Source organism: Doryrhamphus excisus, chromosome 12 (assembly GCF_030265055.1).
Source record: "Doryrhamphus excisus isolate RoL2022-K1 chromosome 12, RoL_Dexc_1.0, whole genome shotgun sequence".
NCBI classification, from domain to species: domain Eukaryota; kingdom Metazoa; phylum Chordata; class Actinopteri; order Syngnathiformes; family Syngnathidae; genus Doryrhamphus; species Doryrhamphus excisus.
The window spans coordinates 6,019,142-6,035,810 of NC_080477.1; the positions used below are offsets into that span (position 1 = coordinate 6,019,142).

The 16,669-nt window shown below is 42.4% G+C and overlaps 1 protein-coding gene across 5 annotated transcripts in view; it reads right to left on the minus strand.

Annotated features, from left to right (window-relative positions):
- Positions 1-16,669, minus strand: part of nav2a (neuron navigator 2a) — a 208,465-nt gene that overhangs the window by 112,954 nt on the left and 78,842 nt on the right. Inside the window, exon 1 of one of the 5 annotated variants that reach the window (XM_058089753.1) lies at positions 70-931. The exons of 2 other annotated variants lie outside the window; for them this stretch is intronic. In XM_058089753.1, the coding sequence (XP_057945736.1) occupies positions 70-282 (213 nt within the window). In that variant the 5' untranslated portion in view covers positions 283-931. Of the gene's footprint in view, positions 1-69; positions 932-16,669 lie in introns of those variants that run through there. 2 more of the 5 variants (XM_058089754.1, XM_058089755.1) reach the window with 2 other exon arrangements.

Genomic DNA, 16,669 nt, shown 5'->3' on the forward strand with positions numbered 1-16,669 from the left:
CAGGTTCCATATAACAAAAACTGCATGAGCACAATAAGATTGTGTTCATCTGTGAGGTTTCATCCTAACCTGAGTGTTTCTCCTGATCTCTGACCCCAACACGGAACCTCTCGGACGTCCTGCGCCCGCCTGCTGGCTCAGAGCGGGGATGTGCGTCTTCACAGGTGCAGCAGGCAGAGTGGAAGCTGGTGGTCTGCTGCTTACTTGAGGGATGGGGAGCGCGCTGTGTACGGGTTTGGGGAGTCCTGACTTCATGTTTGAGGCCACCAGAATGGCTGGCATCTTCACCTTTGCTTCACTTGTGAGGATGCAGGGATGAAACCCCCGCTTTGGGTCACGACAAGCTGATCGGTCACATGGGATCAAATAGTTCTGTTCGCTCAGCCTTCGCTTTATTAAAGAAGCGTGTGGATCTCAGCAGTTATCTCGGCTAAGTAAGTTCTCCAAAAAATAGAGTCCTTCTGTTAGTGGCTTTAGTTCCTTATTTTGAGAACAAATCTTCCTCACAGAATGTTAAAGGGAATGAGTCCATGTCAGAAAAAAATGTCCAGCAAAAAAAAAAAAAAAAGCTGAAACAAGGAGCAATCCCAAGTCACCTGATGTCAGTAGTACACTCCATTATTTCCCAGTATTCCCACTATGTCCGTTTGATGATGTCGCCAAAGCGCGGGTTGTATTGCTGAGATGTGACAAGGGAGCAGACGCAGCACATGCTTGCTTGAGCGACTGCTCGGCTTATGACAACACAGCTTGAAACACCCTGTAGTCCACCGGCTCTCTCTCTCTCTCTCTCTCTCCGCCTGCGACGGTTGAAGTGCTGCTTCAAAGCAGGTGTGGCTTACAGACGCGAGTACAACCCCTTCATGCTGCCTCCATTCTGCCTTTATGGGTATCCTTAATGTAGTTAGTCAAAAGTATACAGTGGTGTGAAAAAACGTTTTTTTTGTTATGGGCGAAAACAAGTCCAAACCTACATGGTCCTATGGGTAAGTGTTTGCACCCTAAACCTAATAACTGCAACGAATGCAATCAAACATTTGCAATAACTTTCAATGAGTCTCTAATAGCGCGGTGGAGGAATTTTGGCCCACTCATCTTTGCAGAATTGTTGTAATTCAGTCACATTGGAGGCTTTTCCAGCTGGAACCGCCTTTTTAGGTTAATTCCACAACATCTCAGTTGGATTCAGGTCTGCAGCCTCATGTATACAACTGTGCACACAATTCCACCCCAATGTCAAGACTTCTATTGACATTGAGAAGCGGAACTTCACCAAACCTGAGGTGGAAATATTAGTTGGAGAGTCCATAAAAAACATCATATTTGGAGGACACGGCAGTGGTATAACAAGAGGAAGATGAGAGAGTGGCAGGAAGTAGAATCCACTGTCAACAGTCAGTGGAAAAGGTCGCACTGTGGCAGAACTTAAAAAATAAATATTAGTATATTAAGGCACACTCCACCCTCGGCCATCTCTGTGTGGAGTTTGCATGTTCTCCCCGTGCATGCGTGGGTTTTCTCCGGGTACTCCGGTTTCCTCCCACATTCCAAAAACATGCTAGGTTAATTGGTGACTCCAAATTGTCCATAGGTATGAATGTGAGTGTGAATGGTTGTTTGTCTATATGTGCCCTGTGCCTTGGGCACATATAGACAAACAACCATTCAAACAACATAGCATGTTTTTGGAATGTGGGAGGAAACCGGAGTACCCGGAGAAAACCCACGCATGCACGGGGAGAACATGCAAACTCCACACAGAGATGGCCGAGGGTGGATGCTGTATGGTATCATGTACCCAGAAAAAATTATTACGTTTGGTTAATGTTCATGTTAAAGGTTAAATAACTGTTAACTACTCTCTGTCAACTCTCTATCCGTGTGGAAGTGGTATGTTTTTGGGTTTTTAAGTTTAAAAGAAATAACTTGAAGGCTACCGTTTAGGTCGCTAGCTCTCTAGTTTGCGAGTTAGCATGTGTCTCAAGACCCTGCAGTTGCGCAATATGTTGTAAATAAAAAGAGTATAAATGTGACTATAGTCGTGTTTTGTCATGTCTACAGGGCTCTAATAATGCTTTGTTCATTTTAATCTGAAAAAAATAATTTGTCTACCCACCAACTATATGTGGTTTCTTAAGTTTTTATTATTTGCTGTTTTATTATTATTATTATATTTATTTATTACTGATTGAATGATTTTCTTTATTCTTGATTTGTTTATTCATTTTTTTGTAGAAAAATAAAAATTAAGATATTTGAGAACAGTGGAATGTTTGATCAGAGCTTTTCTTGTAGAAAATCGGAACCAAAGCAAAGTTTATTTATTTTTCTGTTTTTAATAAACGCGTTTTTTTTTTTTTGTGGAAAACCTGATGCGGCCCAGCCTCACCCAGACCCTAGCTCCAGTGGCCCCCAGGTAAATTGAGTTTGAGACCCCTGATCTAAAACAAGCATTTATTTGTGTTGTGGCCTAGTTGTTTATACATTTTGCCTAATTAAATATGGTTACATTTGTGTCAGTAGCCTGTTCTGCTTTGGCAATAACGAGGTTGTTGAGCTTTTGTCTGAGTAGATAAGTGAATGAGAGTGTGGCCAATGTCGAGCAAGTGTTGTATTCTTCAAAGTCATCAGTATTGAGAAGCAGGAAGTTATTGGCATCGGCTTTAAAAAAAAAAAGTGTACAATCCCACATTTTTTACTAGACGTGTAAAACAAAAAGAGAAAATAATAAGAGCAAAACTACTACTTAAAAGCACCCCACCCCACCCACCACAGGACACTGTGGACACAGGATGAGAGTACAAGTAAAATTGGTTTGATGGGTGGTCAAAGGCAAAGACAATGACAAGGCGGGGTTATGTACAGCCATAAACACTTTAGATTACAAGTCATACAAACATTTTAAACACAGCGTTCAGCGGCCAAAATAGACACTCTCACAACACTAAAAATATCCGCCGGTTGTAAAACGCTAAGACCATATAAGGCCATTTTCAATTGTGCTTATCAACTGATGACAAATGATGTACGTTTTAGTGATGTCTAGCATGAATTCTATTGTAATTCAAATGCTGTTACTAAATTGCAAGTATAACAAACAAAATCATTTGTGTGTGCTCTCTCCACTAATTTGACTCGAATGAGCCTGGTCTCTGTAAATAAAAGAGCGGCCAATTAGTAGACTGCGGTAAGATGAGGCTGATTCCCAGCAGGCTTTGTGTAGGCGGCTGAGGCCTTAAACTACGCTTAAAGAAAAGAAACAGCAAAGTCGGTTGCAAGATTGCAGCACTTCTATAAAACATGGACATCAAAAAGGTGTCTTTAAGGAGGAAGGCAATCCACTCAGTTCTCGCCACATAATTAAGTGTTAGAATTTGCATAATTGCAGATTATTGTAAGTGGATTATAGGATGAACATAACTCAGTGAATCATCTCCAAGATGAGAGAAGAGATGCAGAGGGTTCCAAAATCAGTTTTATGCTCTTTGCAAGTCAATTTCATTAATTGCTGATTGAGCAAAACATTAGGCACACTGAGGGACCATTGTGATGGATATTCATTCATTCATTCATTCATTCATTTTCTACCGCTTGTCCTCACAAGACTCTCGGGGGTGCTGGAGCCTATCCCAGCTGTCTTCAGGCGAGAGGCGGGGTACACCCTGGACCGGTCGCCAGCCAATCACAGGGCACATATAGACAAACAACCATTCACACTCACATGAATTTATTTGAGATGTGCGCACCGCACAAAGTATAAGCATTTGGGAACAAATATGAGGCGAAAAAAGAATGGGAACAATATAGTATAAGGTTCGTTGTCAACAACTGTGGTGCGTTCAAGACACATAATGAAACATTCATTAATTCATTCATTTTCTACCGCTTTTTCCTCACGAGGGTCGCAGGGGGGCGAGAGGCGGGGTACACCCTGGACTGGTGGCCAGCCAATCACAGGGCACATATAGACAAACAACCATTCACACTCACATTCATACCTATGGACAATTTGGAGTCACCAATTAACCTAGCATGTTTTTGGAATGTGGGAGGAAACCGGAGTACCCGGAGAAAACCCACGGGAAGAACATGCAAACTCCACACAGAGATGGCCGAGGGTGGAATTGAACCCTGGTCTCCTAGCTGTGAGGTGTGCGCGCTAACCACTCGATCACCGTGCCGCCTTGATGGATATTATGTTTGAGATTACCCACTGAAAATTCTGGGAAAAAAAATGTTGGAATTCCATTTAGATCGTGTGACTTCATCATGGACTGATGGTCATGCCATAATCAGAAATGACTGAAAAGCATACCATCATATATCCTACCATCAAAACATAGCAGAACTCTCCGGCATAATCATATAGAGACATATACGTTAGCGGCACAACACCAGCTTCAAATGTCACACAGAGAATGGAAAAAGGGAAAAGACGCTAATCATGGCGATGGGAAACTCTCATTATTTTCCTATATGATCCACTGCGACGGTAAACAGACCCTTGCAAATCACAACACAGCACTCCTGCGAGCAGGAACATAAAACAGCAATACAGTATGTGATTCATGCAGTAGTGTTTCAAGGTACCTGACAACATTCCAATGCTGTCTATTAATAGAGACATTTTCAAAGTAAACGAGCCTGGTTATTGACAGTAATAACTAGGACACCCTCTGATATTATACTACATGCTTCACGTCTATGCTGTATTTCTGCTTAGAATAATAAACGTCATTGTGTGGTGGTTGGTGTGTGTCTGCATGTTACTACTGTAACTATGGAGATATTGTCAACAGAGATTATATGGAGTATCAAATAATCCCACATTAAATGCAGTGAAAAGATTATTTTTCATGAGTCATTGTGAGTTTGTTTCCTGTTTTGGTTAATGCTCATTATAAGAGCTTTAGCTCGGGTGGGACTACCCTGGAATAAAAAGTGATGAGGCAACTCATGGGAGAGAAAATTATGAATGCAAATGTGATGTCATTCATATGTTGCCTGCATGGTCTTTGGTCATAAGATTAGGTACACAAACACCAATACAAGATTTGTATTTGTAAACAATGTCAATCTAAAGGGGCCCTATTATGCTTTTTCCACTTTTCTTACCTATAGATGTTATTAGATATTCATGTTAAAGATCATTTGAAAGTGAGCCGTGAAAAAAGTTAGTGATGGCTCTTAATGCTCTGTTTCAGAGAGTTTTTCTAACACCGGCTCTTTGTGACATCACTGTGTGCCAACAGTGAGCACAAGCTATCAGTAGCTTCTAACCACTTTTCAAGTAGATCTCCAAAGGGTTTATTCATGTATTATGAACTCCTATACTGTCAGGAACGCTTGGGGTCAGGGGCGGGCCGTGAGTGGAATATATGAAAACATACCGTTTTGGAAATCCAACGGAATACATCTGTCAGTATGGAAAAGGCTTTAAGCCATTTCTAAAGCTTTGGGACTCCAGCCATTATCCGCAAATGGCGAAAACATGGAACAGTGGTGAACCTTCCCAGGAGTGGCCTGGGATTTGAATGACCACAAAGCTGCAGCAATGAGTCATCCAAGAGGTCACAAAAGACCCCACCGCAACATCCAAATAACTGCAGGCCTCACTTGCCTCAGTTAAGGTCAGTGTTATGACTTAGTCATGACTCCATAGGAAAGACACTAAGCAAAAATGGCCTGCATGGCAGAGTTCCAAGACAAAAACCACTGTTGAACAAAAAGAACATTAAGGCTCGAGGCTTGTATAGGCTTGTACAGAAAATATTCTGTGATCTGATGAGACAAAAGTAAGTTACGAACAGTAAAATATGGTGGTGGTAGTGTGATGATCTGGAGCTGTTTTGCTGCTTCAGGACCTGTAAGGCTTGCTGTGATAAACAGAACCATGAATTCTGATGTCTACCAAAAAAGTCTGAAGGAGAATGTCTGGCCGTCTGTTTGTGACCTCAGGGTGAAACCAACCTTTTGCAACAGGACACTTGCAAGTCCACCTCTGAATGGCTGAAGAAAAACAATAGTTAGCTAGTCAAAGTCCTGACCTGTTCCAAGACAAAAACCACTGCTGAAAAAAAAACTCTTGTCTCAATTTTGCCAGAAAACATCTCGATGATCCCTAAGACCTTTGGGAAAATACTAGTCAGACAAGACAAAAGTTGAACTTTTTGGAAGCGCAAGTGCAGTTTGCTGCTTCAGGACCTGGAAGACTTGCTGTGATAAATAGAACCATGAATTTTGTCCGGCCATCTGTTTGTGACCTCAAGTAGAAAACAACTTGGTGAGCCAATGATCCAACATACACCAGGAAGTCCACCTCTGAATGGCTGAAGAAGAACAAAATGAAGACTTTGGAGTGGCAAAGTCAAAGTCTTGGCCTGAATCCATTTGCGATGCCATGTTGGTTCATGCTTAAAAACCTTCCAATGTGGCTGAATTATATCAATTCTGCAAAGATTAGTGGGTCAAAAATCCTCCACAGCGCTGTAGGAAGCTCATTGCAAGTTATCTCAAAGGCTTGATTGCAGTTGGGTGAGTGGCCCAACCAGTTATTAGGTTTAGGGGGCACCCACTTTTTCCACACAGGGCCATGTAGGCTTTGGATTTTCTTCCTCAATAATAAAAAAATCATTTTGAAGAACTGCATTTTGTTTTCAGTTGTGTAGTCACAGGATAAGACACAGGACTCGGAAGCGGTAGAAAACGGAAAACGGCGGACGAGCGGTTAGCACGCAGGCCTCATAACTAGGGGACCGGAGTTCAGTTCCACCCTTGACCAACTCTGTGTGGCGTTTGCATGTTCTCCTTGTGCATGCCTGGGTTTTCTCCGGGTACTCCGGTTTCCTCCCACATTCCAAAAACATGCTAGGTTAATTGGCCACTCCAAATTGTCCATAGGTATGAATGTGAGTGTGAATGGTTGTTTGTCTATATGTGCCCTGTGATTGGCTGGCGACCAGTCCAGGGCGTACCCCGCCTCTCGCCCAAAGATAGCTGGGATAGGCTCCAGCATCCCCGCGACCCTCATGAGGAAAAAGTGGTAGAAAATGAATGAATGTATAAATTAGGTTGATTTGCTTGTATTCTGGGCTGCACGGCGGATGAGTGGTTAGCACGCAGGCCTCATAGCTGGGAGACCGGAGTTCAATTCCACCCTCGGCCATCTCTGTGTGGCGTTTGCATGTTCTCCCCGTGCATGCGTGGGTTTTCTCCGGGTACTCCGGTTTCCTCCCACATTCCAAAAACATGCTAGGTTAATTGGCGACTCCAAATTGTCCATAGGTATGAATGTGAGTGTGAATGGTTGTTTGTCTATATGTGCCCTGTGATTGGCTGGCGACCAGTCCAGGGTGTACCCCACCTCTCGCCCGAAGATAGCTAGCCCTTGTGAGGATAAACGGTAGAAAATGAATGAATGAAGTTTAGGATAAATAAATTTGAGGCTAACTAGTTACTCTGTGACATGCTGTGTTTAAATCATCTTTTCTATCCATGCAGTAATTAAACATAGTTAAAAAGTTAAACATTGCATTAAGAAAGTCATAAACAGATTTTCTATGCTCTAACATATTACATTCAATAATATCAAATCCTACTTTGCAGAAGATAACTTAGTCAAGTGTAGAACCAATTAACCGCGATAAATGAGGGATGACTACTGCCTGACTACTTTGACATATTTCTGCTGCAACTCACAAGCAAAAAGCAGACCATTTTGATATGTTTAACATATAAGAATAAAAATCACTCAAAAGGATCAACAGGCCTTCATTGAAGACGTATGTTTGGCCCAACATGTGGTGAAAGCAGCCACTTGTCAGGTTTACAGCCAGTTTGTGCCTGCAGGGTGCCAGAATAGAAATGTGCTGCCAAGTGCTGCCCACCCAGATTAGCACCACTTACTCACAGCTTCCATTCAATACACTGTCCTCTTTGGCGCTGCGGCGCAAAACCAATAAAACAAAGGTTTACAGCAGGGGAAAATCGAAATAATTGTAACATTATACACCTGTTCTGTAGTCAGAAGACAAAAAGACAAAGAACACATGAAGAACGCCACAAGAACGCCACAGTCCTACTGCAAGGCCATTGGTTCACGACACAGGAAGTCAAATCTTTGGGTTTATTTCCTACAGAATGGAATGTAAAGAAATTTTATTTAAAGTTATAAAAAAAAATCTTCAAAGTCTGAAAGCAATCTGTTTGAATGTTCAAAGCTTGGAAACAGGAAATAAATCTGCTCCAAACTACAAACGGGAACGCCAATTAAATCTTCTAATTTGGCAGGATGTTTCTAATCGACGAAGCAGACCACAGGCTGGTGAATACTCAAGAACAGCAACCTGCATGCCGAGACCTGTAAAAACGGAAAAACGTACCTCCAGACCGTTTATGAGTATAATGGAGGGAAATGGGGGGGCGGGGGCCACACATACAGATGAATGAAACAAACAAACACAGAGCGGCTCTACAGCATCCTCAACATCATTCACCAAATGCTACCAATGTACGGTGGTCCTCATAAATACATGGTCCAAAATTTTAATTTATACTAACCATAAAGAATACATTTTTGTTTGTATTCTATCCTTACTAGGATTGGGAATAAGTACATATATTTCTAGCTGAAACATAATTCAACTGAATAATGACCATTGGCATTGCACATTGTTGTTCCTTAGCAACATCCAATGCTGTTTAGTGGTGTCAGTGAAGGAAGCAACATTTTTGTCTGCAGTCAAAAAGCATTAAGCATCAATATGACATCACATGTTTCCACAAGGACAGTAAAAAGAATACTAATTTAAAATAAATGGATTCAATCTAGTGGGAGATCTTCCCTGCACTTGCAGCTGTCAAATAAATTATAAGAACCTCTTTTATTAACTTTTGCATTTTGACAAGATTAGATTTATTTTAATCTGTTCGAGTAATCTCATTAATAAGCAAACACAAGATTACCAAAATGGAATAATCTGCATAATTTGACTGCTGCATTTAAAATCATAGCCATCCATTTGTATAATTATTGCTTATATTCTAAAACGGTGTCCCCGACTACACACTTAACCAAAGGCTATTTATCCTTGGGGGTGATTTTGGTGGAACAGATGCACCTTTAAATGTACATCGACTGTTTCTGACAGCAGCAATCTGGAGATCAGATTAGAATGTGTGCTCTTTATCACACTAAGCAATCCTTTAAAGAGCTTAGTGAGTGGGTCCAGTCTGCCTCGGGCCCGGCGTGCTGGGTCAGGAAAGCACCCGTTCTATGCGGCCCATTCCTCACCACGGTAATCCTGTTTTCTGCAAAGTATTCATGCCAACCCAGCAGTAAGCGGGCCGTCCATGTAACGCGGAGGGGCAAAAGAATCAACACAAAGGATGAATGTCTATCTGTGTGACAACATGGAGCAAACAACTGAGTCAGACTGTCGGTTGATGAAGGTGCCGCGAGCCCATAAAGCAGAACTGGCTTTCTCTTTTCTTTTTCATAAACCTTTGTCAAGGTCAAATTCAATCGCTTCAAAGGCTCTTTTGAGATCTATTCAAGCTTAAACATCTCAGAGCTGTAGCAAAATTCCTAACATCAAAATCTAGTCAGACTGAGGATTAATATTTTGTTCCACAGAAAAATAGTAGTAGTCATGGAAAGAACAGTACACTCCTCCATTCATTCATTTCATTTTCTCATGTCTTATGAATCAAATTATGGAACGGATTGAGTGAGTAACTTAAACAATGCACAACGATGAGCGAATTCAAGAAACAATACAAGCAGTTGATGTTTGAAAAATACAAGGAAGAAGAGTCTAGATCAGGGGTGGGCAAACTACGGCCCGGGGGCCACATCCGGCCCGCCAAGTGTTTAAATATGGCCCGCACGTTCTTTCCAAACTTAACATACAACCTGACATCATGGCTTTAGCCAACCTTTTGATGGTTTAGGTAGTTTTTTTTTTTATCAATTTGTTTATTTGATGTGATCTGCTGTTTACAAAGTGCTCCTGAAAAAAGGACACAAGCACATATACATAGCAGGTTGCATGACACTTACACATACAATCATTCCAGGTGGACTGTTAGAATTATATGCATAAAATATATAGTCTGGTCCCCTGTCAATTTTGTTAAATCAATGCGGCCCGCGAGTCAAAAAGTTTGCCAACCCCTGGTCTAGATCTCTATATTTTTTATTTATTACTACAAGGATTATTTAATGTGATTACTTTTATTAGGAGTGAATCATCATATTGTCACTTCCACTCTGTGATGACATTACAGAGCAAGTGGATGTTAGACACGTTCTGTCTGAGGTTTCCCCTCAAGTGCTCGAGTGGGTTCAGGTCTGAAGACATACTTGGCCACTCCATCAACTTCCTCAACAGATGTTACCATGGACGTGTGATTGGGCTCATTATTATGTTGTAAAACTGCCATGCGGCCCAGTTTCCCAAGGCAGGGGATTATGCTCTGCTAATGACTGCCACCATCTATTGGCCCAGATCACGATGCTACCACCACTATGCAGGTAGGAATTGCGGAATTGGGCAACAAAAACAAAATCTACTGTTAAATGTGGAATCTCAAAGAAATGCACATAATGAGAATAAAGCACTGTCATTGTGAGGGGAAGAATTGGGCAAAACTGCCCTTTTAGACTTTGCCAGGGAGCATCAAACATGGGACATTGAAAGGTCACCTTGACGGTCCACATGGCTTGATGAGGAAATCCCACCTGAGATGTTTTCTACCCGGCACAGTGGAGTGGGGCTCCATCATTATCTGTGGTGCTTTTTCATTCAGTGGAACACTGGCGCTTCAGTTGGTGCAGGGTCGTCAAGCGACGACTGGTTCACTGATTCATGATTGGTTCCTGGAATTAATTAACCGTGATAAACGAGGGATTACTGTATCCACATTTATCTTTAAAGGCCAGCTTCATCCATCCATCCATCCATCTATTTTCCTCCGCTTATCCGGGTCCGGGGGCAGCAGTCTCAGTAAGGAAGCCCAGACTTCCCGGTCCCCGGCCATTTCCTCCAGCTCCACCGGGAGGAGACCAAGGCGTTCCCAGGCCGTGAGACATAATCCCTCCAGCGTGTCCTAGGTCTGCCCCGGGGCCTTTTCCCGGCTGGGCATGCCCGGAACACCTCACCAGGGAGGCGTCCGGGAGTCATCCGGACTAGATGCCCGAGCCACCTCAACTGACTCCCCTCTATGTGAAGGAGAAGCGGCTCTACTCGGAGCCCCTCCCGGATGGCTGAGCTCCTCACCCTATCTCTTAGGGTGAGTCCAGCTACCCTACGGAGGAAAATCATTTCAGCCGCCTGTATCCGTGATCTGATTCTTTCGGTCATGACCCAAAGCTCATGACCATAGGTGAGGGTGGGAACATAGATCGACCGGTAAATTGAGAGCTTTGCCCTCCGGCTCAACTCTCTTTTCACCACGATGGGTCATGAACAAGACCCCGAGATACTTAAACTCCTCCACTTGGGGCAGGACCTCATTCCCAACCCGGAGGGGGCACTCCACCCTTTTCCGACTGAGAACCATGGCCTCTGATTTGGAGGTACTGAGTCTCATCCCAGATGCAAACCGTCCCGGTAAACGCTGAAGGTTGCAGCCCGAAGAGGCCATAAGAACCACATCATCTGCAAATAGCGGAGATGAGATTCTAAGGCTCCCGAACTGGACTCCCTCAACACCTTGGCTGCATCTAGAAATTCTGTCCATGAAAATTGTGAACAGAATCACAAGAATGACAAAGAGCAGCCTTGGCGGAGGCCAACGTTTACCGGAAACAGGCTCGACTTACTACTGGCAATGCGAACCAGGCTCCTGCCCCATTTGTACAAGGACCGGATAGCACGTACTAGCGCGCCACCAATCCCGTACCCCTAGAGCACTCCCCAAAGGACGCCACGAGGGACACGGTCGAATGCCTTTTCCAGGTCCACAAAGCACATGTAGACTGGTTGGGCGCACTCCCACCGCATTGGACCTCTTGTAACAAAGGTTTGACCAACGGCCGTACCCTTCTCTCCAGCACCCTGGAGTAGACTTTCCCAGGGAGTCTGAGTGTGATCCCCCTATAGTTATAGTTGGACCACCACCCCGGTCTGCCGGCTTCAGTTGCATTGATATACAAGCAGCCAACCTGCATGCTATGATCAGCACACAGGAGTAGCCCCACCTGACAGTGCAGCATGATTGTCACCAAATGTGAATTTTCACCACAGGACCTCGCAGGTCATTCTCCATGTGTGTTCTAACCACAGCAGCCACGCCTGGAATAACTCTCTTTCAGGAAGAGAAATAAATATCTATTCACTGGAGGCGCTTTTGAATGGACACTATCGGCCATAATAACTTCGGTATGTATAATTGTGTTAATGTTAAGAGACAGTATAACGCAGCTCGCTCTATGCCGTCATTGCTTTGGCGAGCCAAGAGCCTTTGTTGCCATCAAAGCGGCCGCCTGTTTATTATGACAGCTTGCGAGCTTGCAATATATTGGAAACATTACGACTAAAAGGGGCCAATTACATGGACACTCTAGTAAACATTCACACCACTTTCTGTGGTTGAAAAAAAAAAGAGAACACACACATTGAAGCCTCACCCAAGAGACACACACTGAACAGTGAAGAAAATATCTTCCAAAAATACTAAAAATGTCCAAACATACACGGAGGAGAGAGACACTGACAAAAGTTACAGGGAGGACAACGAGTAGGCTGGAGCTTGCTGGTTAAAGCTGGACGCCAACCGAAGCCTGAAGTGTCCTTTACAAGCCTAAACCATGTCAGATCACATCAGTGTCGCTGCCAGCTCTCCACACACACACACACACACACACATACACACACACACCCCTCACAAAACATCCACATTGTAGTCTGGGCACAAACACACGCAAACCTTGAAATAGGCCTACATGATGGGATTCTTATCCCACGGCCCCTGTGGTCCATTTTGTCAGCAGCCACTTAGAGAAGCTGCACACACACACACACACACACACACACACACACACACACACACACATATATACACTAACACATTTATCTTTGTGTTAAACAGGGACACACTGCAGGTAAGCACGTTTGATGGCCGATGCCTACAGTGACAGACAGCCAAAGGGGTTTTGCCACAAATGTCCATTAATGTCAATCCACTGCTTTCAAGACCCCTTGTCCTCTTTCTTCACCTACGAGTGACCCAGTTTGACTCTGCCTTTTTTGTCTTATTCTAAATGCTTTCATTTTTTTACATTAGCCAATGCAAAAACAGGACAACAAACATAGTACCTAACTAACATTACATAACTGTACCGAAACAAAATGCTGAGTTTATTTAATCCATCTGCTTGTCATCATTGTATGAAGCGAACAAACAAATGGATAATTTTATTTATTTATTTGTTTTAATTTGTAATATTTGTCGGGCGGCACGGCGGACAAGTGGTAAGCGCGCGGACCTCACAGCTAGGAGACCAGGATTCAATTCCACCCTCGGCCATCTCTGTGTGGAGTTTGCATGTACTCCGGGTACTCCGGTTTCCTCCCACATTCCAAAAACATGCTAGGTTAATTGGCGACTCCAAATTGTCCATAGGTATGAATGTGAGTGTGAATGGTTGTTTGTCTATATGTGCCCTGTGATTGGCTGGCGACCAGTCCAGGGTGTACCAGCACCCCCGCGACTCTCGTGAGGAAAAAGTGGTAGAAAATGAATGAATATTTGTCCTTGTGGAGGTGGAGGTGTGCCCTCTACTAAGTAACATTCTAGTTTTACGCGGTCACGTACTGTACCGTATTTAATGGTGGCTTAATACTTTTGCACCGTACTGAATAGTATAATGATGCTTTAAAGGAAAACCACACGTCTTTTAGAATTTTGCCCACGATCCACCATCCTTATGTGAAATATGTTAAAGCACGACTTCATTAAGATAGATATCTAGCAGTCTGGAAGAGGTTAAAACGCCATTTCTAAAGCTTTGGGACTCCAGTAAACCACAATGAGAGCCATTATCCACAAATGGCAAAAACATGGAACAGCGGTGGACCTTCTCAGGACTGGCCATGGGATAGGCTCCAGCACCCTCGTGAGGAAAAAGCGGTAGAAAATGAATGAATGAATGAATGAATTATGTAAAGGTGTTTTTTTAGGGGTTTTAATGGGCTTTATTGTTTTGATATGGGTGGGTCCCATAGCATGCTTTGTTAGCTCCCTCATGCTAACTTGTTTTCTCTCTTTAAAACACACATAAAGAATAAAATATTTGTTCATGTTATACATAGGGGTTGAGGATGATGGGCAAAGTTTAAAACAAACGTGCGGTTTTCCTTTAACAACCAGTCAAACAACAAAACAGAGTATGCCTGTAAACAGAGACATGGACCAAATACCAAGCACCATTCACTGATATTCACCATGAAATGGCTCTTCTGAAACTATTCAGCTGCCCTTCCATGGCAGCACAGCAGCAGAGGGGCGTGCAAAGATTTTAAATGAAGTTTGCTACTCGATGTTTATGCAACTTGAATAAATGTATTTCCATAAAAAAACATTCCTCTATATCAACATTGGGCAGAATAGATGAATACACACAATCTCCCTTTTGTCCTATGTTCATTAAACAGCTTTCAGTCATTGAAAAAGAGAAAAGAGGAAATACTTTGGACATGCTGACTCATCCTCGTCACTGTACTTGTCAAGGTATGGAAAGTAAGGACATAATTAGAACTGAAAAGGTTTATTATTCAACCTCGTTAACACAATCACGCAGTCAAATATTTTCCTTCTCGCAGTTCCAACATTTTGGAAACAGCAAATGCCAAGTTGTATTCACACTGGCCTCCCGTGTTAAGACCAGGAAGTGCAAGGGACGGGCAACCTGTCTGGTTCTTTGTGTCCGGGTTATGCTGGGACAAACTCCAGCCCGCCATCACCTTACCATAACTCTAAATGGGATTAGAGTTAGAGGTGAGGGAATAAACGTCAGTGTCAATGTGGTCTACTTTTATTTTAATTGGCTGCTTAACCGACTGAGGCAGTTCTGCTGAACCACAGCCTGCCGGGTCACTGTGTTGAGGTGTGGATACGCTGAAATAATAAGTTGTTATTGACACAAACATAATCACCAACCAACCCAACCGCAGGTAATACAATGTGACGACAATCTCACTTTACCTTGGTGTCCACAGGCCAAGCATTATTGAATCATGTGTATACTGTATTACAGTGTGCAAAGTTCATAGCCAATGCTCACCCTAGAACCTTCTGAGACGTTACTGTCAGTCTAGAAAACGCTCCGCTTGTTGCATTTGCTCCCACACAGGATGGTGATATCACCTTGACCCCAGCTGGTAACTTCAATTACCCCCGGAGATGCAAGCTAGAAACCAGAATGACCTCACATACAAATTGGTCGTGATTCCTGGAACATTGGTCCTTGCTGAGGAAAATATTTAATAAAATATTGCATCTAATACAGCACACTGGTGGTAAATGTCAAGTAACTCGAAATTCAACATTACATCAAGGATGACGTTTGATTATGCCGTTTTATGCCAACATTTCTTCTTCTATAGTTGTCATTTAATTGCAGTTAGTAGACAAAAGCAGGGAGACAACAAGGCTGTGTTTTCAGGTCATATTGTGTGATCAAAGTAATTTTGATAGGTTTTGACAGTCAATGTCACAACTGCATACACTATCATAGTAAGAGGGATAAATTAGGTCAGTAAAATAGCTCTCTCTATGATGGAGAATTATAGTTATGTACCAAAAGAAGCTACAACCACAAATAATAAACATGTCAGTGTTCCCATGACATTCATTTATTTATGGCTGACCCCCACAAATGGTAATGGTAATGGTAATGGTAATGGTAATGGTAATGGTAATGGTAATGGTAATGGTAATGGTAATGGTAATGGTAATGGTAATGGTAATGGTAATGGTAATGGTTTTATTTCATTTGAACATGCATCAGATTACAATTGAGTGCATCCCATAATCAGTTCACAGTTCCACATGTCCAAAAGGAGTAGGAAGAAGCAAAGCTTATTAAATCCTACCCCTCCATCTGGTACTTTTACAATCAGTAACTGTTACATTTGTTCACTTCCTGCTTTCCATAATACAGTTTAAGTTTTTTTTTTTTTTTTTTTTAATAATAGATATGAGCATCAAATGGGTCATATGGGTACCATAGTGCGTGTCAATATAGTGATATATATAGCACATCATGACTGGTTCAAGACTCTTCATCCTTGTATTTAGCAAACATCAACTGCTTGTATTGTTTCTTGAATTGGCTCATCGTTGTGCATTGTTTGAGGTCCTTACTCAATCCATTCCATAGTTTGATTCCACATACTGAAATGCTATGGCTAGCATAACGTAGTCCTAGCATAGAAGTGTTTCAAATGTACTTCTTCCCTGAGATCATATTTCTCCTCTCCTGTAGAGTATTATAAAGTATAAAGTATTGGATGACATTTTTAGGTAATTGTTTATTTTTAGCCTTATGCATTATTTTAGCTGTTTGAAGATGAACTATATCAGCAAGTTGAATTATTTGTGATTTTAGAAATAAGGAGTTAGTAGTCCTTGTATTTAGCAAACATCAACTGCTTGTATTGTTTCT